General features: G+C 30.2%; 2 protein-coding genes across 4 annotated transcripts in view; one reads left to right on the plus strand and one right to left on the minus strand.

Moving 5' to 3' along the window:
• LOC132923361 (E3 ubiquitin-protein ligase MYCBP2) overlaps nucleotides 1-25,136 on the plus strand; it is a 277,986-nt gene that overhangs the window by 239,387 nt on the left and 13,463 nt on the right. For both annotated transcript variants that reach the window (XM_060987311.1, XM_060987312.1), the window contains exons 38-48: nucleotides 410-589; nucleotides 1,989-2,192; nucleotides 4,175-4,422; nucleotides 7,053-7,417; nucleotides 18,673-18,822; nucleotides 19,185-19,263; nucleotides 19,349-19,524; nucleotides 20,929-21,080; nucleotides 21,708-21,916; nucleotides 22,583-22,759; nucleotides 23,429-23,732. In XM_060987311.1, the coding sequence (XP_060843294.1) occupies nucleotides 410-589; nucleotides 1,989-2,192; nucleotides 4,175-4,422; nucleotides 7,053-7,417; nucleotides 18,673-18,822; nucleotides 19,185-19,263; nucleotides 19,349-19,524; nucleotides 20,929-21,080; nucleotides 21,708-21,916; nucleotides 22,583-22,759; nucleotides 23,429-23,732 (2,244 nt within the window). The remainder of the gene's footprint in view (nucleotides 1-409; nucleotides 590-1,988; nucleotides 2,193-4,174; nucleotides 4,423-7,052; nucleotides 7,418-18,672; nucleotides 18,823-19,184; nucleotides 19,264-19,348; nucleotides 19,525-20,928; nucleotides 21,081-21,707; nucleotides 21,917-22,582; nucleotides 22,760-23,428; nucleotides 23,733-25,136) is intronic.
• LOC132923359 (uncharacterized) overlaps nucleotides 1-25,136 on the minus strand; it is a 185,322-nt gene that overhangs the window by 17,132 nt on the left and 143,054 nt on the right. Inside the window, exon 37 of one of the 2 annotated variants that reach the window (XM_060987309.1) lies at nucleotides 2,191-2,230. The exons of the other annotated variant lie outside the window; for it this stretch is intronic. Within the exon in view, the coding sequence (XP_060843292.1) occupies nucleotides 2,206-2,230 (25 nt within the window). The 3' untranslated portion in view covers nucleotides 2,191-2,205. Of the gene's footprint in view, nucleotides 1-2,190; nucleotides 2,231-25,136 lie in introns of those variants that run through there. 2 annotated transcript variants of the gene reach the window in all.

Consider the following 25,136-nt stretch of genomic DNA (forward strand, 5'->3'; position numbering starts at 1 on the left):
ACAGCTTAAAGGTTTACTGCTCGGCGAGCATACAACTATAACAGCGCCAAACAAAAAAATATATATTTATTAATTCCGTCTGTAAAAACCGTCGTAGGTATATGCAATATAATAATGTTTATATTACATGCACAATAACATCGTTTAATTGTTGTACGGTATAATGTGCACTGTCGAGATAAAACAACGTAATTATAATATTATGTTGGTTTTAATACCTCGACTATTGTATCATCGAAGTCGATTATTATAAAACAACAAATTGTATTATTAATTAATAAAATCAAAACGTCCACGGATCATAAATCATAATGAATACAATGTATATTATATTATCTAAATGCGAGCGATAATACTTATACAAAAAAAAAAAAATACTTATAATATACACGATTGTAATGTATTTTAGCATTACGAGAATTATTCGTTTGAAGAACTCAGGCTGGCGTCACCGTCGACAAAAGGTGACTCAGAAAAGCTTCCGATGGAGTCGCAGGGCAATGGCACCTACATAGTGTACTGGACGCCATTGACTACTGGATATTATGACATCAGGGTGGAAGTGGACGGCTATCCACTGACGAAACAAGTAATTTTATTTACCTATAAAATAAAATACAATAACGTTAAACAACTGGTATTATGATAATCTAACAGACCCGTGTATTTCTGATCAATTATATAATTCGATAGCACACTAAATTGTAGAAGAATAAATCTTCATATAAATAAATTTAAAGGGAGAGGACATAATGAAATTTAAAAAAAATTCGTAATGTTATAAAATGTTTGGACACTATACATCAGTAAATTGTCTTATTTAATAGTAAGTTAGATTTTATTACCCAAGAATCCATCCTGGTACTTTTAGCAAAGGCCAAAGATAAGCCAAAACTGGGTAAAGGAATAGAATAGATACTCAATATAAATGAGTAAATAAGAAACCTCATGATAAATAATAAAAAAAAGTTACTATATCATCACCTGCTTCAATACCATAGAAAACAACTTTCCGGTAATCTTCTATAATCTCGACCCGGGCATTGAATGAAAGCGAATAAAATGTAATACGATTTTATAAAAATACATCATATTATACTATATGAGTATATGACATATAAGTATAATGAAACTAATTGACTATTAGTTTTACGTCCACGGACAGGCTGATGGCAAATCGTTCTATCGGCATGCAATTTCGCGTTATACAATGGTATATGCAGCGATATCGTAAAAATCTTTAACTACCTAATTTCAATCGCTGTGAAAACTATCGTTAAATGTTGATATATAGAGGATCCTGTATTTATTTGGCCAATGAAGAAATGTCCTCATTTTCCTCGTCCCCTGTGCTACGACCCTATTACAGAACCATATAGGTAGACAATTCTGCTTAATCTTATTTCGGAGCACTACAGCGAGAAACGTATTGTGATTTTTAAGGGGTTGTATGAAACGCAACTCGTTTTACATATTATGATAATATATAGTCGTGATAAATCGAACTCGTCGATCAGACGGTTTATCCGCCCCTCCCCTTTCCACCACAGAGTATTTATCACAAAAATCACAGGATAAACCTCCAGTGAGCTTACCCGGGGGTCTTAGACAAATGCCAAACGATCTTTCAACGGGCCGAAATGAGCATCGGAATCGGAATCTTTTTTTTTCAAACGCGATGATTGCTTTTCACAGAGCCTCTATTATAACTCATATACCATAATACTGGTAGACCCGCACAACGTGATCCGCCCGATTCGAATAAACACATCGACGGAAAAAATTATTATACAACTTTGACGTATAATAATAAATAATATGTTATGATTTTTATGTGTTATGTACAAGCGCACGTCCGCTTCGGAAGAACGATTTCCTTCGTAGCTATACAAATAGTAATAATACATCGAGTGTACCTAAAGTATTATTAAATAATAACAATAATGCGAGCTTTTACGACCTTAACCTGATTACTGGCGTGTTTGCAGACGAAACACATCGACGTGAAAGAAGCGCCTTTCAATGGCGCCAAGCCTCCGGACCACGGACTGGCGCTCTCGTCTCCGGCCACGAAATTGCTGCAGCACGTGGGCAAATACAGTGCCGGACTTCGTATCCGCACGCACCCCTCCCTCCAGTCTGAACAAATTGGAGTAATCCCTGTCAAAGGGATCATCGGGTACACAGACGAGGTGAGTGCTTCGGTCACACGAATACACAATTATAATGTCTGTAGCGGAATTTTATAAATAAATAATACATATTAAAATATTGTATATACATTATAAAATAGACAGAGTCGTATAATAAAATTATTGATGAATGACAGCGAGTCGAAATGTTGCTTTGATTCCGTTGGGGTTTTCAATCATTTTTAATTATTTAAGTATACATTATACCGTTGTAAACCTAAATATTATTTTTCAATAATAATAATGATCTTGTACTGTAACCTATTATACTTTCGATAGTAATTGTTTTTGTGTAACTTTCGTAATAATTATTCCAATGTGAATAGCTGGACGAACTGGCATTTCTAATTTAAACTTATTTTGTAGTCGTTTGCAAGTATGGGTACGTATGATAACTAGATTTTTCTTTCAAATACACTATAACCCATTTAAGAAGTATAGTTAGTTTACATTTTCTACGTCAATTTACTATATTTCGTTTAGTGTTTGTACCTAAATTCAGTATTTTTTTTTTTTTTTGTATCTCATCGGTATAATATTATTTTCCAAACACATTTCAATAACAAAATTAAAGTTACCCGGCGTTTTGAATAGGCAATTTAGCTACATATCTGCTATGAGTGAATTTCTTGGATATTGGGTATTTTCATTAGGTAGCACAACAAGTAATAGTATTATTATAGACTTATAGTGCGCGTACACTGCGCATTTTACAATAAAGCTAGTAAAAAAAAACGATAAGAGCTTATTCCCTTCTTCTCAGCAGTCAATTCCGCATTCTTATCATAACCTATAATACGTTAGATGTGTTTATGAGTTAACAAACGTTTATCGCCACCGTGGCGTTTGGCATCGTAATCGAGTTGTTTTATTTTTCTTAACAAACGCGTTCCGCATTCGTGTTTTATATTCAATTTCCAGTTGTTTCCCATGTGGTGTTAAAAACTTTAAACAGAGTTTAACATCAATACAGTTACATGCGATGCACATCAAATAGCTGTAATATAAACAAATTATAAACCTATCAGGATATCAGCTAAAATTATTGAAAATAAAAATTCAAGCATTCTGTTATCAATTAATATGTTAATTAATTAATTTAATAATCTGTATTATTTTATAAGGAGGAAATGTATAATTATATTATTATGTAAATTAAAACCCTTATCTTTTTAATTTCGAGTTATAAAAATAATTTTTTTATAATACTGAATGTATTTTAATTTGAAAAAGAAAAATAATAATCATTAAAATTGTCTACATAGCTTGTATAATTTGTTCAGTTATATAGTATATAGTATTATATTACTTATTAGATTCAATATTTTAATTTTTGAATTACTCATTAATTTTAGTAATGCATTAAATAAGTACCTATACATAGCACTATTCTTATTGCAAGCATATTACATCGCTGATGTTGTGCAACAATAGATTGCCCTACTCGACAAATTATAAGTATTACATAATATTTACTTGGATATAGTTGAACAGTGGACACTTACATAAAACATTATCTATGTTAAAGCCTTAATTAATTACAAACACAAACAATTGTCTAATAAAAATGTGTTTGACGCGTAAGATAATGATGATTATTAGATTGATTAAATTACATACTATAGTCGTGGTACATCATTTGCAGGTTCTTAATTATTTTTATCCTGGGTTTGGGAAAAATCTTTTTACTTTGCGAATTCACAACTTCAACATTATTGATGTTGTTTGTTGGAATAAAAAAAAAACAAGTTATTTAGATTTTCAAATTGAAGTCTATGATTTTGAGTGGTTTTGTAAAAATAAATCTTCCAGTTATATGATGTAATAATATTTATAAGTTTAGCATGTTAATCTCGGATTAAAAGCAAATCTTTTGAAAAAATAAAAATGTGAAAATCATCTTGTTAAGTGCATCATCGTGTTCGTAAATATGTTTTGTCGTTTTTCCATCTTTTCCGTTATCGTAAACATTATGTTCACAGATGAGCAACGACGACGGTGATTGGGTACTATTAAACTCGGAATCGGTGGAACGGCATTGCCAGCGGAGCGCACCACACATCGAAGCGTGGTGTATGAGGGTCAATAAATATTTGAACAGCGAACAGTTCTTGGTGCCTGTAAATGGGAAAACCGGCGGACCGAAAGCTCCAGCCACCGCCGATGTGGACGACGACAAGCGTGCGGCCGTCGCGATGCCGGACACACCGAAGCAGCCAAATAGAGAAACGTACGTCTTTACACACAATGCGATATTATTATATTATATTATAATCATAAATTGTCTTCGGTCGTGTCCGCACTACCAATAGTATGGTTAAGTCAGAGTCACGCCTTCTTCTAGGTATATCGAGGGAGCTCGATATATTTATATTGTTTTTATTTTCACTAACCGAAATAAAATCTTTTGTACGCCATACTTTTTACGATGCGCAGAGAGTTGTATGAAGAACTTATAGTTTTGACAAATATTAATTATACAATAACAATCAACGTTTAAAAAAAGCATTAGTGGTTAGTAATTATTACGTCATTGAAATATTTTTCTACATTATGTTGACCATACAATTTTTATAAATATTTTTAATATGGTCCTTGTTTTGTCAGAAGTTTTTTTTGCATATTATAATTAATATTTAATTTTGATTTAGTGTTCCGTTTTTATTTTAATTTATTAATTATTATGAGTAATGACAGTAAAGTTTTTTTCGCCCCATCAGATTGTTTCATTTCAACCATATTTTTATAACACAAGCTATAAGCCAAATTACCTTTTACAGTATTTCCGGCTTCCACAACTAATGGAATAATAATTATCTAATACAATATATGTATAAAATTATAATTCAAAAGCAAATCAAAAGCTAGAATTGGACAGCATTTTCACTTTCATCGTTATTCGTTTTTAATTGTACATTTATTACAAACTGTATAATATAATATACAAAAAGATGACTGTTATTTTTTTTCATATCTTAATTTTCTTACAAATTGTAAAACAACATTAAAGTTTTTTAATCAAACTTTGACAAAATTTGAAATTGTTATGGCATTCGAGACAACCAAAATCAATAATTCGTTTTCAATTATATATTCAGATTTATAAGTGTTTTAATTTCTTGGTGCACAAACATGAATAAATATTTAAGGCAACGTCCTTTACGTTTCAATTACTATTAAACAAATGTATACAGTATAAGTGCAAAACATAATTTAATCATTATGCAAAGCATATTTTTATTTAATTACTCACTCCACATTTTAATTGACATTACTTTAATTGAAGAACAAAACTTTTATAGCTGTATAGTGTATACCTAAATTACACATTAAGTTATTTACTCAAAATATGCAGTTGTGTGCATGTATAAATCCGTTATTTCGAATACATTTTTATTAATATATTTCCGTATTTGCATATTTTTACGTTGTTTTTAGTCATTGATATGATTACAGCAAAACTCTCCAGCATTATTTTTTTTTTCAAAAACCACGTAAAAATTACAACGGGTCCCCAGATGCCCGTGCTTAAAAAAAAAAACTTAAATTACTATGCATATAAGTTTTTACGAATAAAATATTTCCATGGACAAAAAGCAATCCGAAACCCGATACCGTCAGTATTACCATTTATCGGACAAACAGATGGCCGTGCATATAAATTATATTATATATACCTGGATTTAATGACGGTCGTAAAGTCCATATAATTTTTAATAGTTAATACGAATGCCCTTATAATGAACACTAAAATGTGGACTCTGAATTTTCGATATACAAACTTATTGCATAAACTTCGCTACTATTAAATTGGTTATATAGTTATACGCCAAATAAATTTTTCTTTAAATTAAAATTATTGGCAAACAAACGTCACAAGCTCATTATAATAATTATACACAAAATGATAGTGCACGCAAGCATATATACATATTATATTTGTGTACTTTTCATGGACGTTCGCTAATGTGTGCTAATGTTAGCATAAAACTTTAACAAACGGAGCAATATAAAACGCGTGAAATTATTATAATATTATGCATGTGTACTATTTTTGTATTACGTGTTACCAAATCAATAGTTTTTAGCTTTTACAATCGATATTAATAAAGAATAAAGATAAAAAAAAAATCTAAAAATGGTGCCGCCCACTACTGCTATTAACATCAAAATGACTAAATTATAAGAATATTGTATTTTACGACTTAATTATTTCCATCAATAATTTCCCGACGTCATAAAGCTATAGGTTAGATCAGGCTATATTAATAAAAATTTTTTTGTTTTTTATGTAAATAATAATATTATGTAACAACATTGTAGCCCGAGGATGTCATTTAGATGTTACCAAAATATATCAAAATTTAAAAAAAAAACTGACTATGTCATGACTTATAGAAGAATGTTGAAGGTTTCCTGTGCAGAGACCTTGTGGATAATTGCTTAGCTACTCGAAAATTTAATGTAAACTCACATTACATATTATTATTATTATTATTATTATACCAGTTAGGTTAGGGTTATTTTAGGTTGAAGAATATTGATAATGCGCTCTTCGATGTCAACGAGATATGAAATTTGCGTTTTAAAACAATACAATAGCACTACGAGGATCGACCACAGCTGCCAACTCGTTATGGTAGTTAGTTTCTAATTCACGGTCTGTTTATTTCCAATGTGATATGAGTATTAATAATATTATATCGTTATCATTATGCCTGATTTTTTTTTCTCAACGTCTTCCGGACTTCGAGATTTACGCCTCGTCCCTGCGCACGATATTTAAATATTATGTATAATGTAATGCAATAATATATGTTACTTATGCCGTACTCATTTGCAATTATTATTGCCGTTCAGAGCCGTCAAGTCTTCGGCGCTACTTCCACCGCCGCCGCCACCACCACCTCCACTACCAACGCCGCAACAACCTCAGCCGTCTCCTGACCACCCGGCAGGGCAGCCAGTCGACTACAAAGTCGTGGTGTGCGGCGCCTCGGGACACAACATCAGGAATCAGCCGACGTTCAAGGCCACGCCCGTCGGTATGCTCGTCCAGGGCAACGTCGTTCAGGCCGTGGATAGGGTGACCAACGGCGAGGGCGTGTGGATCAGACTTTCCGACCAGTGCGCAGCGGTTCACTGCGGCGTTTCATGCGTGACAGCTTGGTCACTTGCAGCTGACACGTCGCACGTGATCTATTTGAAACCGGAAAACGATCAGAGTGAGTTGACTATTAAGGATATTTCTGCACACTGTTTGTTTTTTCTTTCTCTGACCCACGTGCAGCGTAGACAAACCTATATAATATAATATGTAGTATATACCCATATGTCCCGTAGTATGTCTATAATATATTCTTTCAAACAATTTAAATTTACAAATTTTTGTTTTTTCCAAAGACCAAACCAACGTAGGTGTATCTCCGTCTTTCGTACAAAATGGGAAATTCGCGTTCAGTAGAACTGACTACTTTCCATTTTATTTTTGTTACACGTGAGCCTGAGAGAGGAAATAAATATTGCGTTTTCATTCTATTAATGCTAATTTTACAGTACCTAATCGTTGTTAGTATTATTCCGTGTTTCCTCTACAACCTATGCTTACGGTTTAAACTGCGGAAAACGTCATACTGTATACACCGTTTTCTGAGAAAATGTGGTTACTCCGCACATATGACTAGAGTCGAAGAGTAAGAGTTTGGATGGTTGTGGCGGGGTAAATTTGCATTTGGGGTTTTGCGCAATCGCATTCTCGCGACAAACAGATTATAAAAAAATAAATAATATAAAACTATTTGATAAAAGCCACTATATATTTTACAATTAGTCTAGACTATAGGTAACTATATTATATGCGTTTATATGACTTAAACATGCTAATAAAAAGACCAGAATATTATGATATTTTTTAACTTTTTAGTATAGGTACATTAAATTTTAACCGCGTTACCGTTCAATCCTGTCGAATTTAAGACCAGTGCCGTCTGTCGGGAGTGGATTGTACGTAGTAATCCCATGGAGTGCCGATAATAATCCCCTGTCTCAGTCATCGTCCGATTAAATCCATGCAGGTCAACCGTGCGCTACGGCCACACTGACTAAATGTCTAGCTGTTTCGTTTTTTTTCACGATGTAATACCATGTACACAGTGTACACATTTTGATTAACTCTGTAGCAATTAAATAAATTTAAATATAAAAATATTTAACAAAAAAATCATTTATAATTTTAAGTCTATTAAATCAAGTCTTGAAAATCTGAAAGTTTGACCGGTTATTATTGTATTAATGTGGATGCATTAATTATAATCCATAGGTAGTATGACCCTTATCTTCTAAAACCTACTGTTAGGACAATGACAAAGGCTTTACTGCTGGAAGAGCGGTACAATTAATCAGGATAAAATAACCTATCTTATTGTACCTATACGTTTGATATTTATTGATACAATAAAATACCCGTACGATTCGACGCAGAAGAAGAAACCTTTTCACACACCAGTGCGCTTTTTTAGTGACGTATACAATTATAATTAATTACTGATTTTGACCATTACCTCTAGATTTTATAATATATAAATGTAATAGAACTATACAAATTGGCGGGTGTTCCACCGTCGTTAACTGATAAAGATTTAATAATTATTAATAATTAAATGCCATTAATTTGTATTGAATATTGTTCGCCTATATATTTTGATAAGTTTAAATAATCGCGAATAATTATTATAATTGGTATATTTTTTATTAGTATTTAATTCTGAAATCGCGTTGTAAAAAATTGTTAAACAATTTAAATGAGCAATATATATAAACTCAATACAGCTGTAAAAAAGTAGTCATGACTACTACTTGCAAGTTGGTATCGCTCTGTTGAATATTAGATATCGAATGGGTGTAAAAGAGGTGGAATTATAGGCGTGTGAAATTTGAATTCAATGTTACATAATTGTGCACGAAAAACTATTTTGAGCGTAGACGGTCTGTCAGGCTATATCACTAAGTATATATCGTGGCATGTTTTTTGATATATCTATAGTTATTAAAAAGGTGATTTATTTATTTTTAATATTACGGTAGGTTGATATGATTTTTAGTGAAAATATTACAATTTTTATGTTATTAGTGTTCAATTATTATAAGAATATGTATTATTTATACAATAATACCATATTGTAACAACTTTATAACTCTAAATTTAATTATATCTTTTTGTAAATACCGTTAAACAGTAAAAAATAAATTCATAGTATAAATATTTTAAAATAAATTAAAATTGTCATTACATGCGCTAAAATGTATAATAATATAATATTAAAAGTTTTAGGTTCGCAGAAATAGTATTTTTAAATTAAAACAAAATAATTAACATCATTATTTATCTTTAAATAAGTAATTTCATCTAAGTTTCAGCTTTAAATATCTATAAAAAATAATTGTCTTTGTACATTTTTTTATATTTTATGGTTTTAGTATGAACTATTTATGAGAAATCTTGTATTAAATTTTCAAAAGTTGAAAATAATAAGAAAAGTTCTTATGAATTTCTAACTACAAAATATAACCGACTACCTATATATTTTTAATATTTTTATACAGACATAAAAACAACCCTTGTGAGATCTTGTATTAAATTTTAAAGAAATTTGACCTCAAAAATAATTTTTTATTGATCTTTATTGAAAAAAAAACTAAAAAAAAATCAAAAAAATTGTAATGTATATAAATTGCTCAAAAAAGATTAGCAATTTTGAAAATTTTATCATATTATGATGAAAATAATGATATAAACATTTCAAGAAAATTTCAAGTATCAAATTTGTTTGAGGATAAATAATATTTTATCTAACATCGTAAAAATTTGTTAAATCGTCAGAAGGAACGTTTTACAATAAAAGTATACATTAAATAAATTGAAATGCAAATTTTCTAATAAAACACATTGTTTGCGTCATCGTAGTGTGGTTAAACTGTCTGAAATCCTTTACTAAGAGACACGCCATTAATACATTTTTACTCTCGAGATTCATCAAAATATTATTCAGGTACACATTAAAATGTATGTAGATCTATATATTTGAATATTGAATTGAAAAACAAACAAATTATGTCAGCCCGTCGCCACGACATTCACATAATAGCGCGACGTGCGTGTTATCGTAAATGAGTGAAACAAGACCAATAGGCAATAGTGCGTACGCTACGATCGTCTTATTACTGATTATGATTATGAATTTACAGAATATCAACTTTTCAACCAATTCCATATTAATTACTTATAAGCTGAAACGTATTTTTAATAGTTTGGCGTGTACTAATGTGGTAGAATAGGTATGTGTGATATAAACTATTCAAATAAATTAGTTTCAAAATGTTCAACTTCTAAAATGCAATAGTACCTATATGTATGAAATCCTAAAATAAATTACAATTACACAATATAAGGTTTGTTTAACCATCGATATATTATTATTACAATAATGTAACTATAACGATATAGCAGTAAGTGGTACTCATAGGTATTGGAGCTCGTGATTTTATATTGATTACTTATAATTATTATTTTATCGATTCTGTGATCACAAAAGTTTTCAAAAATATAAATTACGAAATTATTTAAATCTTAAAAATATCATCCGAACGTTGAAAAATAATTAACGATCGTTCGGCGCATACAAAGCGCACACATATTATATAAACCCTGCGAGATTAGTTATAATAGATCGAAGGGTGCAGGGCAGCCATGACGTTTTTGATGAACTGCAATTTGATATAATATCGATGGTATAATGTATAATAATGTTATGATGTGCTTTTAGACCATCGAAATTTAACGTTCTCGGAATACCGCAGTATCCGTGTACAACACTGTAATGCATATTGTGCACATTTATTAAGTACTATAATATATATATTATTATCATAGAGTAAACCTATTCGGCTAAACATAATATACTCTTTCGATGAAAACTTAAACAATAAATATCGCACAAACACACAGTAATATAATAATATATGTTCTCATTGTTTGCCATTATCATTAGTGCATAAAACGATACCCATAACAGACCTCCTTCTACCACCTCCCCCGCACCATCCCGTCGTCGACGTCCGCCGCCCGAGTGATGCCGTGAAAACGATGAAGTCTCGCGATGAATTCCACGACTTGAACACGGCTAATTTGTTTGTTGCACTCGTATATAATAGCATTACAAGCGCGCAGATTGTTTTGCATTTCGGTCGGTAAATTAAACGCGTACGGTAACTCAATTTGCGGCGGCGGTGGCGGCACCGGCAGACGGACGCGCGCATCCGTTAAACTATAATTAAAATCTCCGCGTGCGCGTATCTATGTACATAGGTATGTGTTTACATGGAAGCGAATTTCGCCGGAGAAGGAATTTAATAAATTGACGTGCGCCCCATAAGCGTCTCCCGCGCGCCCGCCAAAAGTCATTATACCTATCTCGCGGTAAACACACGCGCCGAAAAAGGAGTTACACATTCGCGTCGCGCTCGGGCCGCGTGCCAGGCGACTTTAATATGTCTGGACGAAAGCCCAAAATTATCAATTACTATAATACTGTTTACATATATATATATATATATAAATTATTAATGCTTATTTTACCCAATATATCTTGTTAATAAGTCACCGAGGGCTCGTAATAAATTATATTATATTGTAGCTGCGACCCCCAATTATTGATCAAAAACTGAGACAGGTTTGTTCGTACTTTTTAGCTTGGGTATGTTACGTACAGTTTTCGTTTGTTGTTAATGAGGAAAAATCGTTTCTCGATCAATCACCACTCACCACTAGTTACAGTGGTAAAAAAGAACTCATCGTTTCAAAAACAAGCGACGAGATTCGGACGAAATATTTGGTTTTTTTTTATAGGTTATATAAGTTCACTTTTAATAACTTACATTTACTAATCAATACTACTTTAATCGCAATTGTAATATAGTGAATATTTTATATTTATATTTTTATTTGGTATACAATATGCGTCATAATATTTATTATTATTCTAGTTGCATATTATTATGTGTACTCGATTAATTCAGGTAATAGGCGAATCCAATCACATTTTCTTCGAAAATCTTTAACGAATCTGTTAAATAATATGTAGACTGTCAGTGTTTCGTTTAACATAATATATACACACTCTAATTTACTCAGAAACGGATAAAATGCAAAGGTATAATATCTACAAGTAATCCATGAAAACGCAACAGATAGACGTTTCATCTTTAGCTAAAATATATATAATACGAATAAATTAACTTATTTTCTAGGAAGTTATTTATAAATTAATTAATTTTAAATAATGATTTTCGTGTAATTGATGATTTATTTTAAATTTATGTGAACTGATAACATGTTCGCGTATACATTTTTTTCCAATAACTTTTTCTGAAATGCTATAATATAACCAATGCTTAACCAAACCCTTACCCATTTTAATGACTATAAATGGCTGACATCCAATACACTTAACCCTATCCATTCAATTTTATTATATTTAATATTTTTGAAAAATATAAACAGTACTTATAAGTTATTTAACCATGAACTATATTAAACCTTTCAAGTAATACTTTACTCAGTAACCAAATTCTATAGTTATAGCCAACTTTAAACTTATTAGATATTTTTTGTTCATCAAAACTGTAAATATTTATATTATTATTATAAAATATATTATATTTTTAAATCTTTTCTTCTAAAGATGATATTATTGCCAATTTTGAAATTAAATTAATTTCTAGGGCTTTGCAATTACTTTTGTAAAAACTGACTCAAACAAAAATTACAATTTTAAAATGCTCATACAGACCTTAACATTTTAGATTTTGTTTTGTTTTATTTTTGTAATTATAATGAAAGCAACTACATAATTTTCTATTTAGTTCTAAAAATTCTTATTTTTTTTTTTTTTTAAATTAGTTAAAAATAAAAAAATGTTCACCTGAAATATTAAATAATTTAGAACATATAAGAAATATTGAACTAGTTATCTTTGATATGAACGATGTACTGTTGATTAAATTTAAAATAAATTTGAAGAACTCGACGTATTTACATTGGTCATAAAATTGTTTGAAAATCTAATTAAATAACTATTAAAAGTATTAAAATATATTCTTTTACGTAGTACCTATCTGACGATATAACTGATATAGCTACGTAAGAGAGTATACATTTATATTTTTGTTTAAATCAATAGTAAAAATAAAAATCATAAACACAAAGTTAATCGTAAATGCAAGTTTAATACATTAAGTAATCAAATGATTCATATAAAGATATTGCATGCCGAGAAAACATACATAAGTTTGTATTGTAAATCGAAGAGATAAAAAAAATGTTGAGTTACCTATATCGAGTTTTTGTAGCATAATGAGGGTTCGTTATAATCTAGGGTATGGGGTACCTATGAACCATCTCAAGAGAACTTTTTCTTCGAAATTGTACAAGTTTTCGAGTTTTAAAGTTCTACCGGTTTATCATAACTAGATATATCTAGGTGTTGTATACCAGCATTAACAAGCTGTATATGTATTATTATGGTGAACGCGCAGCGCTTGATTGACCTGTAGACTATTTTCAATAAAACGTTTAAATTATAATTTAATATTTTACTGTTTTATACGAATCCAGCCACGATAAAAATTGTTTGATAAATTTTAAATTAAAAAATAAATTAACTTTTAACAGCAAATCTGTTGATTTTGCCGTCAAATCATGATGTTAATAATGTTTAGTAATACTATGTTCATAATTTCATAAATCAACAACCAAAATAATATATTATAAAGACATAAAATTATTATTATTATTATGAATACAAAATACAATAAATAATTTACCACATCTATAATATTTAAAAATGTTAAATTCTAAAAAAGAAATTTACCAAAAGAAAAAAATTCTAATTAAAATTATTTATATATTTCTTATAATTTTCTTCTCAATAATCAATAACTCGGTATAAACTTCAAACATGTACACAACATGTAATAGTTTACTATTAGTCTGTCAGTGGCCACCGCGCCAGTGCTTATTTATATAATATATTCATTTATGAATTTATAATACATGACTTTATATATTATTCACAATGACTATTGACTATATCTTTACAATAAGTAATTCAAAATTACAAATGTTATACAACGTTATAAATTAAAGTGGCGATGAAGGGACGTCCGTGGAACCAATATAATATTGTGAAAATATGTTTAATAAAAATGCATAGAATTTCATTTTAACAAGTCAAATAAATACTTTTAATACAGGTAGTAGGGTATCTGTCAGCGTGGTTTGAGATCAAGATTAAAAATGTTCTAAACGGACTATTTGAAACGCGTATCTTTTCTATCGGTGTTAACGAAACGTGAAAGAGAAAGTCCTTTGAACCACACAGTCCATATATATATATATAGCCACACAATATACAGGGTGATTCATCAAGCATGATTACCTTCATTTTTTTTTCAATAATTTCAAATGTTCATGTTCAAATGTGTTTGCTCTATACTTTAGGAGTCTCGTGTGATGATATAAACTTCAGTTTTCAAAGGACGACCCCCGTTATTTACTATAAATTATTCAAAGGATATATTTTGTCTAAAACAAAATAATTCTTTTAAAGAGTTGATATACTTTTGTTGAAAATTCAAAAGTGTAATTTGTCAGTTATTAAAATACTTGTGATGATTTTTTAAATCATCACGTTCCTCATAGGTATTAACTATATCATCATATCCTACAATTATAATATTTACTTATTATTGTTTGAACACAAAGTTAAATAACTCGAAAACTATTTATTATTACGTTGAAATTTAAAAAAAAAATTATCTTTTAACGAATTCATAGTAGAAAATCCATAGAGAACTACTATTAAGTAGTATACAAATATTTGAATAATTTGAAAATATACTCTTTAAATATATTTAAAAATGCCTAAAATCAGATTTTGAATTACTGTGTTATCGAAGTAGATATAGGGGATCATGCTTGACGAATCACTCTGTATAGATGCGTATAATGTATAACTGATGCCGCAGGTGGATATCCGGTTCATTTTCCCCGCTGGTCTCGTGTTTATTTTATATAATAGATTAACTTGACTATGTAGTATAATAATATACTATACCCGCAGCGTAATCTTGGTCGTTCTCTTATGCATTGCACGGCCGGCAACTTTATACACGAGAAAAACGTCAATAGCACACGTTGACGACTTGTAAACAAAATTTCAAAGGACACAGTTAAAGAGCTTTGGTCGGAGTTACTGCAATGGTCTCCCTCGGGCTTAAGGCTCTCCGGTTTATATACACCGCCACCGCTACCTCCACTACCCACCTCTCGCGATTTTCTCATTCTCTTTTTATGGTGGTCCTGCACCGTGTATTTAAAGTAAATAACTAGCGTACCTATGTATATATATAATTATTATTATTATTACAAAAAAAAAAATGTCTTCGAAATGTAATTTTCCGTTTGACATAATTCAACGAAACGTAATAACTTGTTTACGGTATAATATCTTTGTTATTATATTATAACCTGCAGATATGATAATGCGACAACTTATATAAATAATATTTTTTTACAAGAAAACGTCAACGATAATAATTCATATTTTTAAGGGAACTCCGTGAATGCAAGTATCTCGATCTTGGAGATATTTGTTCAAAATTACCGTTTAAGTTTTTCGATTAGCATAAAACACACACTTTGACCAATATAATTTCATCCAACGTGTTGAGTTACCCAATCTAAACCCGATGACGTGATTGTTGACGATCAAGTTTGTCCCAGTCGTTCTGTGTGAATACTGAATACAATATGAATGTATATTATATTGTATTATTTTATGTTATAAATTTATAATAACAAATGGAAGTATAACTTATATTATAACAGTTATCAATAAATGCTATAATATAACAGTAAGTGCACGTTTTACTGGTATTTTTTAAAGATTTTTTATATTGAAAACGTAAGATAAATTATTGTAATATATTTGAACAGGTGTTTCGATGCTATTAACATTCTTGCGTGTTTATTGCATAACTGCAAAATTATAAAGACAATTCATTAAAACATGTAGACGCATATCGACTGTATTATCATACTGCAGGAATTTTTGTAGTGCTATTTCAGAACTATAAAATATTTATTTTAAGACTATAGCGGTATTTAAAAAAAATTATATCTCATAATCCCCAAAATATCATCCCATAATCATGCCATTTTTTTTCATTAAAACCACTAAAACGACATTTTTTAATCTAAAAATTCGGGATTCCTTAGTCGTATTTTATATTGAATATATATATAACTACTGCTTTAGTTTATTTATCATAAACACGCGTAACATGCTATAATACCAGTTACACCACGTCCACGGTGTGGTTTATAATTTATACTTGACAATATTCGTCCATATATACCTAATAATAGTTGTAAAATAATAACTTATTTTATATAAGGATTTTCAGTACCGTAATACGAGTTTATATAATGTACGCGCGTATATGGTATACAGGTTTATAGGTATAACGTTGTTTTATCCGTTTATATTTTTGGAATACAACCTTTGCGGCTACTGTTCATCTCGACGTTTGCGTACCAGTTATAATATTATATACGTAAGCGCACGCGTATACGCATTAAAACTGTTTTTATTATTTCTTTCCATCATCTCGTTCTCATTAAATATGCTCGCACCAAACGAAATTTGCGGTGGCGCGTACATATTACATAATACCATCATAAACACACATTCTGTTTATTATGGTAAATTATGTTGTCGGCGGATGATAATCCGCTCGCGCTCTTCGCATTGTCGCCATCTCGACTCGCGCTGAACAAAATATCTTGTATTTTTTTGTTTCAAACAACAACCTCATCGAAACGATGACTATTCAAGCGAACGCATACAAATAATGATATAATAAAGGCCGCTTGCGTCCTCGGGGAAATATAAGAAGACCAAGTATTTACCGTCAATCAGCGCCTTGTATATTCCATTAATTTACTTTTATTACATTATACTACGTATACTTTGAGTTGTCGTAATAAAATCAAACGCGAGAGTAACACAATCTTATTATCATCTGTACAACAGTATTATATTGTTTCTTATTTTCTGTCCATCTATTAGTCACCGGCGGTATGCACACTATTTTTTAATTATTGCGGAGACAACACGTCGCGATGGTCCCGTTTATAATTTTTCTGGCAATATTATGCATTCATTTAATTGTTAATATTATACGCGTTATTCTAGACACGAATTTTCTCGGGTCCACGTATGAAACGCATTCCTATAACCATACATGATCGGAAAAAATTATATAAATAGATAAATATCACACATAATATGACATACGATTACATTCCATACCACTGTCGTATATATGATAATGCATTGTAATGACTTCAAAACAATGTGCCTAGCTCATGCACGTATATAATACGCGCACTCCAATATCAGTTTATTAATGACGGATGGAAACCACTTTAATTGATATATTAATGTTGTTGGTATTGTTTTGTATTAACGTTTTTCATTTTAAGTGTACTATTTAGTATATTTTCTATCTAGTCATGAGTCTTTATACAAATTGGAAGGACGATGAAGCTTAGGATGTATAATTTTATATTAAAAAATGTTACGTTAGTATACTCGGGACGCAACTAGTATCAAACCTAATGTTTTTTGAAAATAACAATAAGTATAAAAAATTATTGTAATGACCAATACCATCAACATCGATGATGACATTTGCTGCAGCGTAAATCGGCAAACATATAGTATATTACACTAAATCTAATACGTTCTAAGTTGATAATACCTACAAAATACAAATTAATTGACCTGCTTATTAAATACAAATATATTTTATTAGATTGAACTAAACTGCAACACTAAACTTAGTCGAAACTTAAACTGAATTTACTTTTAATTGTATCAAACTGGATTGAACCAAATCGTTACTTATACTTGTATCTCATAAAATTGAGCCAAAACATACAGTGGTCCTGTCCAATTTAGGCAACAGTGCTGAGGTGATATAAACCAGACCAGATTGAGTAATAGGTACTTTAGATATTCAAGTATATATAGGTTCCCGAAAAAAAATAATAATGTTTAAGAATTCGATTGCCACGATGAACAAAGTTAGCACTTTTCGCAAACTTGGTCAAACCAGCCTATAATACCCAAAAATTGTGTAGTCGAAATATCGATATTTTCTTGTACATCATCAGATCTGTCTAATATCCAAATATGCCGTGTAAGCATATTATTATAAAGGGATGAAAAGTAACAAAATAAGCACAGCCGTTACTCGCCCGACAATAAATTTACGATGTTGAATAGTGGAGACATCATTATTATTACGCATGTTCTCGTAAAATCAATCGAAACTTACAAATGTAAATTTTTTACAGAAAATGAGCGACAAGACATGCGGAGTTTCGTGCAGCGAATAGACAACGAGGTTAGAGATCTGAAAGTGACCAACAGGAGTAACAACGCCAACACACAGCCTCAACGTTTCAACTCGAGTTTGTACGTGATCGAGCAGTTGGACACAATGGGTGAGATAATATTATTACCCTCGGTGTTTTTTCATGATTCAACGCGTAGGTATACATAACTTAAAACATTTAATTATGCGGCGTCCATATTTTATGTATATTTATTATGCTTCTTAACAATGATTCCCACTTTATTTTTATTTTTACCACGTGAAGTCAGACAATAGTGTGAAAACTTTGTCGAACACTCTACAAGCTACAATAAGATATTCTACATGAAAATCTAAAGTACTAAAATAATTTTTATGAACGTCCTTTTTTGTTTTGCTTATGCCCCTTCTATTTTCAATTCGACTATCACTAGATATACTCATTATAACGATAAATTACTATAGATTATATGCGTTATTTTTGATTTTCAGATGACAACGATTTGAAAATCGAAAAATTGGAAAAACAGTACTCGCCGAAACGGAAAAAGGACGCGAAAGCAATAGAAGGGTAAGTATAACGTTCAATCGTTGACGATAGCGCTCGTAATTAGCATTGAAACTAATATGACCGTATAATTGTTTGCATTTTTCAGATTGAACGCCAACCCTTTGCCGGTACCTTATCACCGACCCATCGGCCAAGACAGTCGGTTGAGCAACGGGAACATGGTAATGATACCACCGAGTAGCCCGCGTAAGACGGCCGGAAACAAGTACGCTGTGGCTAAACAACAACCTTATAAAAACGCTTGCAAAACAGACGTGACGTGTAAGTAGATTAACTATATATATACACATTAAAATATTATATTATTCTTATGATATTATTAATGTTGATGGTCTGATAATAATTTAGTTTAGTGATGTACTCATGTATTTAGTATTTTTGTCTTGAGAGTATGTGTTTATATATATATATGTTAAATTAGAGCTCAGTAAATAGTAAGTTGGCGGTTCACCACTCAAGTTTATTTAAAACTGTGATAAGTCAATAATTTCATAAACATAAAATATATATTGCCAAGACTATGCATATATCTCGTTACTCAAGAGGTTAAATATTATTTTCCTTAAACAAAATATATTACATGTTATTGCAAATATAAGTACATTTCAACATAATTACTTAATTGTATAATTTATGCAGTCATAATTATTGTCATTAACACTTATTACACAAAATCCAACTCTTTATTTCTTTAGACGTACGCTATTGTCCATTTAATAAATTATACTTATTAATATTATAGTATATAATAGTGTATACTATATACTATATATCGACGTATACATTTAGATTATCTCATGTTTATTTTCTTGGAAACAACATTAAGCACTTGAACATTAATATTACATTGTTATTTGATATTGATCGACAAACTATTGTTGACTATCACGTACTCGTATTTCTTCCGTATTATATAAAAATATTCGTCTATGGATAAATATTTACTCGGAAATCGGAATACAAAAAATTATTATTTTAATGAGATTTTAACAAGGTTATTATAATATCTTGTCAATTATTAGGAACATATACCTATTATAATTTACACAATCAACCACTTTTATTAGTAAAGCTCATACTACTAAATTTGGAGGCCAGATTGGCGTACATTATTAGCTGAAAGAGATCGTTGATGAGGTGAAAGTTGATACCTAGAGTGGAAAAAATCTTTAACTAAGTTCTTCGAAACAAAAATTAAAATTATAAAAAATATATTAGAGATGTGAGTCAATCTTCTCTTTTCTGCTACCGTATGCACGTCATTATTTTGTTGATAAATTTAATCGTGGATTAAACCAAAGTGCAATTAGATTGATACCGTAATAGAAAATTCACAAGTCTCACCCATCACAAATACTGAAAAATCATTTTTATAATTTAATTTCAAAAATAATAAGTTAACGAAATATTTTAAGATAAACAGGTTAAATCAGGATAATTAATTAATCAGGTTAAGTCAATTATTAAGTTAATAAGTTAAAATATTTCCATTATTTACGTATTTTTAATTAGATTTTTATTTTTTATGAAAACGGAAAATGGTTATCTGAGTTGGGAATGTTGGGATTTAATTTCCTATTAAAAACTAAAAAGACTTATCACAGTCCAATAATATATGCGTTTTTCGTTTATGATCATGCATATTAACCGTGTACCATATTCCAGGTTCCAGGAAGGCGACGTACAACCATTCGCTGTCGGCGTCCAGTGATACCACAGCACCACCGACTACCAGTTCATCTTCGGTCGATACCCATATGACCTCAAGCTTGTCCACGTCCGTTGAGAGCTCGGCAGACCAACCGGAACCCATGACGGTACGTTATAAATTATCACATCCATACCGGATTATTGCTAAATGTTAACCTCCCTAGCCATTATCCCAACTGTGTCAAACAAACGAACAAACAATAAGTTATCACTTTGTCATGACGTCAATCATCAATTCAAAAAAATTTTTTGGAGAATTTCATTAATGTACAGTTTTTTTTATTCTTTACGATTATTTTTAAATGACTTACATCGTGAATAATTATAATAATTATAATGTTCCACAATAAAAAAATGATATCTTTTTTGTTTAATTTTAAATTACGTTTAAAACGGCTATCTACATTTTTATTATAAATATTTTAATTATAGCCGTATTAAAAAAATATTTAGAATATTTAAATACAACGATACAATTCTTAAACACATCCAAATATATTATTTTAATAATAATTATATTTGTTTTGTTAGTCTCTCGCTTTGATATAATGAATCTAAACTTTAACATAATCTCCTTTCGTATGGTCTACCCGCATTAGTGGCTTTTTAATAGTAAAACAAGTTTGTTAATTTGGTTATAATTAAATCAGGAAACAGATGCAAAGTTCTAATGAAACCTTTGTAGTACTATATAAGTTATCTCAATTATTTTGTATTGTATTTTTTGTTAACAGAAAGTAGAAATGTGCCCTGGTGTAGCACAAGCAGCCACACAAACCACACCGGAAAATGAAAGAGTCTATAGTTTTGAACCTAGTAGTAAAAGCAAACCCAAATACGTACTGAGAATTCGCCCAAATACTAAAAATGAGTTAAAAACTGATTCAATTTCTTCACCAGAACTAAAAGATAGTCAACAAGAAGTAATAATACAAGAACCTAAGTAAGTTAATTCAAATATAGTAAATATACCAGTGTTTTACTAAATACTTCATTGGTTTAAAATGTTTAAATGTTAAACAAATAGCATTTATAATATAACCACTATTAAAAAACAGGATGATTCTAAAAAAACAATTAATAAATACAATTATTAGTTTTGTTCGATAATTATACTTTTCATAGATATTTTATGAAACTGATATACTTAAGGTAGTATATATCATATTTACATAAAGTTAAAATTAAATATATGTATAACAATAAATTAACTGAATTCTTAGTATTCAAATATGTTATTAGTTATATTGATAATATATTATAAATAGTCAATTAAAGTTAATTTAGGAAAATAATAAACAGTGTAGATAATATTTAAATACAAATATTAAAATCCCTACAGATATTGATTTTATTAATTCGTATCAATACGGTAGATATACTGCCGAAACAAACTTTAAGGACTACTCTGAATTTATTTTTATTGCATCGAAAACATTTTTTCTGTGTGTACTCAGAAATGCCATAATAAATCGATAAATAATGTGTGTTTACGCAAATCTTTGTACTTTACCAACTGGTAAATCAACGAACATCTTGGAAACAAAATTACATTAAAAATATTTTAGTAATTTGATCAAAATTAATGGTATTTAACAATTACGTTTAGACAAACCGTGAAAATGGCATTAAGTCCGTCTATGGCAGAGAGCCTGCGCGCCGTGTTTGCTGCGTTCCTGTGGCACGAAGGCATCGTTCACGACGCCATGACTTGCGCGTCATTTCTGAAGTTTTACCCGAGTCTTCCAAAGAATGGTGCGGTGGTGACGAAGCGGATGACTGAAAGGTATGTATAAATAGTGCACTAACCATTGAATAATGAAAAGCGCGTACATGCAGTGAATAACTATAATATATTGAAATATCTGCGATCCAGAAATCTGATAGTAAATAATATTCAGTCAGATCATAAACTATTTCATTATTATTATATTAATTCTGCTGTGAGTTTAAATTGAGTGGCACCCAACACAACGGTATTTCTATATATTATTTATGCGCATATGATGTGATTCATTTACCCAATGGTAATCAGTACGCGTCAGTTATCGCCTATCGCCGTGTAAATCTATACCATAGAGTACCCGCCGTAGGAATTCATAGAAATGGTAAAAAGTGAAATTGGTAGGAATCATATAAATATCATATTTAAGGTTCTGAACCCATTTTAAGTACGCGCCACTAATCAATTTCAGTTGAGATTATGTATGAAAACTAATTAAAACATACATAATATTATGATTTTGTAATCTATACTTGACGCGCAAAGTAACAAGCAAGTATTACGTATGAAATCGTGCGTGTGATCTCCGCTTATTTTTTGACTGGAAATCTAAGCCTCATAATCTATATTTAGAGCTAAACATACATAGATTCTGGAATTTATGGCATATTATATAGAATATCGTAAGGATGACATGATTGTGCGAAATTTTATCTGACACGTTTCCTGCAGGAATAAGGACCGCGGCCTGCAGAGGCATTCGGTGGAAGTGACGACCGGCGCAGGCGGTTACCGGCACATCCGACCGAACGAAGTGAACCGACCGAAACCTGGAATGGCGTTACCGGCCGAAGGAGCAATCACTGAGGAGAGCATGACCAGTTCCGGTAACTCGGAACTAGCAGATAGCAATCACGCGCAAATGCAACCTGCCGGTGGTACAGACAGTGACGGCCGGACAACCATAAACTTTTTGCCACCCGCCCTTAACTGTATGGTCCGGTTATGGGACGTGATCGCCGCCGACATGCTTTACGTAAGATCTATGAAATATTGTAAAAACATACTTATGACAAATTAGATACTTGCAAAAAGGGTGTAATCGTGAGTTTGTGTTTTTAAACTAATTTAAATTTTATTGTATTATTATTTATTTACTTTTACGTAATGTACATACAACATACATAGGTACCACAAAACCATTAGTATTAACTATTATTGAATTATTTTTACACACACTCACGTGTAATTATACGTTAAAAATATTTTGTAAATTATATAATTATTTAACCTTGTTTAAGTCTATTCATTTTTTTTCAGTTTTTTAGTCAAACACAAATAATCGTAACTCTAAAAAAAAATGTATTTTAACTTAAACATAATATAATAAGCGGCGGTTCATCCAACCTGCTCATATCATTTGCAAAAATATTTAATATTAATAATATTTTTTATCATTCTGCTGAAAATAATTGTTTTAATTATACTGTTCAATTAAATTTTAACAATTAAATACAATAGATTTAAACTTAATAAATTATAATAGATTTCTTAGGAAAAAAAAAGCTCCAAACATTTGATTCATACACTAAATATTATAATTTAAAATGTTTAATAAATAAATAAACGTTGTTATTAAAATTTAGCACAATGACATAAATATTTTACAGAATGAATTTTATAATGGTAATAATGCGTTGAAATGGAATAATAATGTTCTCTTTACGAAACTCATAAAAATTACATTTAACGTACGATATAAAATATGAATTTGTTATAATTTATTAAACCTAATTTTCCCATTTGTATTTATTCAGTTTCCCATTATAATTGTCTTTATTAACTGGTTTCGCATCATTATTGTTATATTTAGAATAGTAAAACAAAGTTATAAAGTCAATATAAAACCGTCAGATCATGTCGAAAATAATATGGTTTTTTTTTTATTTTGTTTCACTAAACATGTTAAATAATAATAAAATAATAAATGAAACGGTTAGAGATAAATAGTCGTCTGTATCTAAATTACGGATGAATAAACCGACGTACGTAATATTATTCCGTTAGATTTATGTATGTTCTTGTGCCGTATTTTGCAAATATTCTCGAGGATTTTTTCGTACCCTTTGACTGTAAGCTTGGATTCAGACTAAATTTATGAGGTTGAAAGTGTTTTATGGACCCTGAAAATTGTGTCCAGTTTTAGTGTCTGTAAAATAGACGTTTATTCAAACTGATGTTTTTTTTTTTTTACCTAAGTACAAAAAACATATAGCTTCTTTATACTATACTATTATGTAAGCACGTAATTGTTTCCTTTAAACGCTATAAAATGTAATTATAATATTTTATATAACATCGTATTTTACTGTATATTTATATTTATTGATATATGATAATGCGCATTTTAAACATTTATACATAATTTATTAAGTTGAAC

The sequence above is a fragment of the Rhopalosiphum padi genome, chromosome 2, assembly GCF_020882245.1.
Source record: "Rhopalosiphum padi isolate XX-2018 chromosome 2, ASM2088224v1, whole genome shotgun sequence".
NCBI lineage: Eukaryota > Metazoa > Arthropoda > Insecta > Hemiptera > Aphididae > Rhopalosiphum > Rhopalosiphum padi.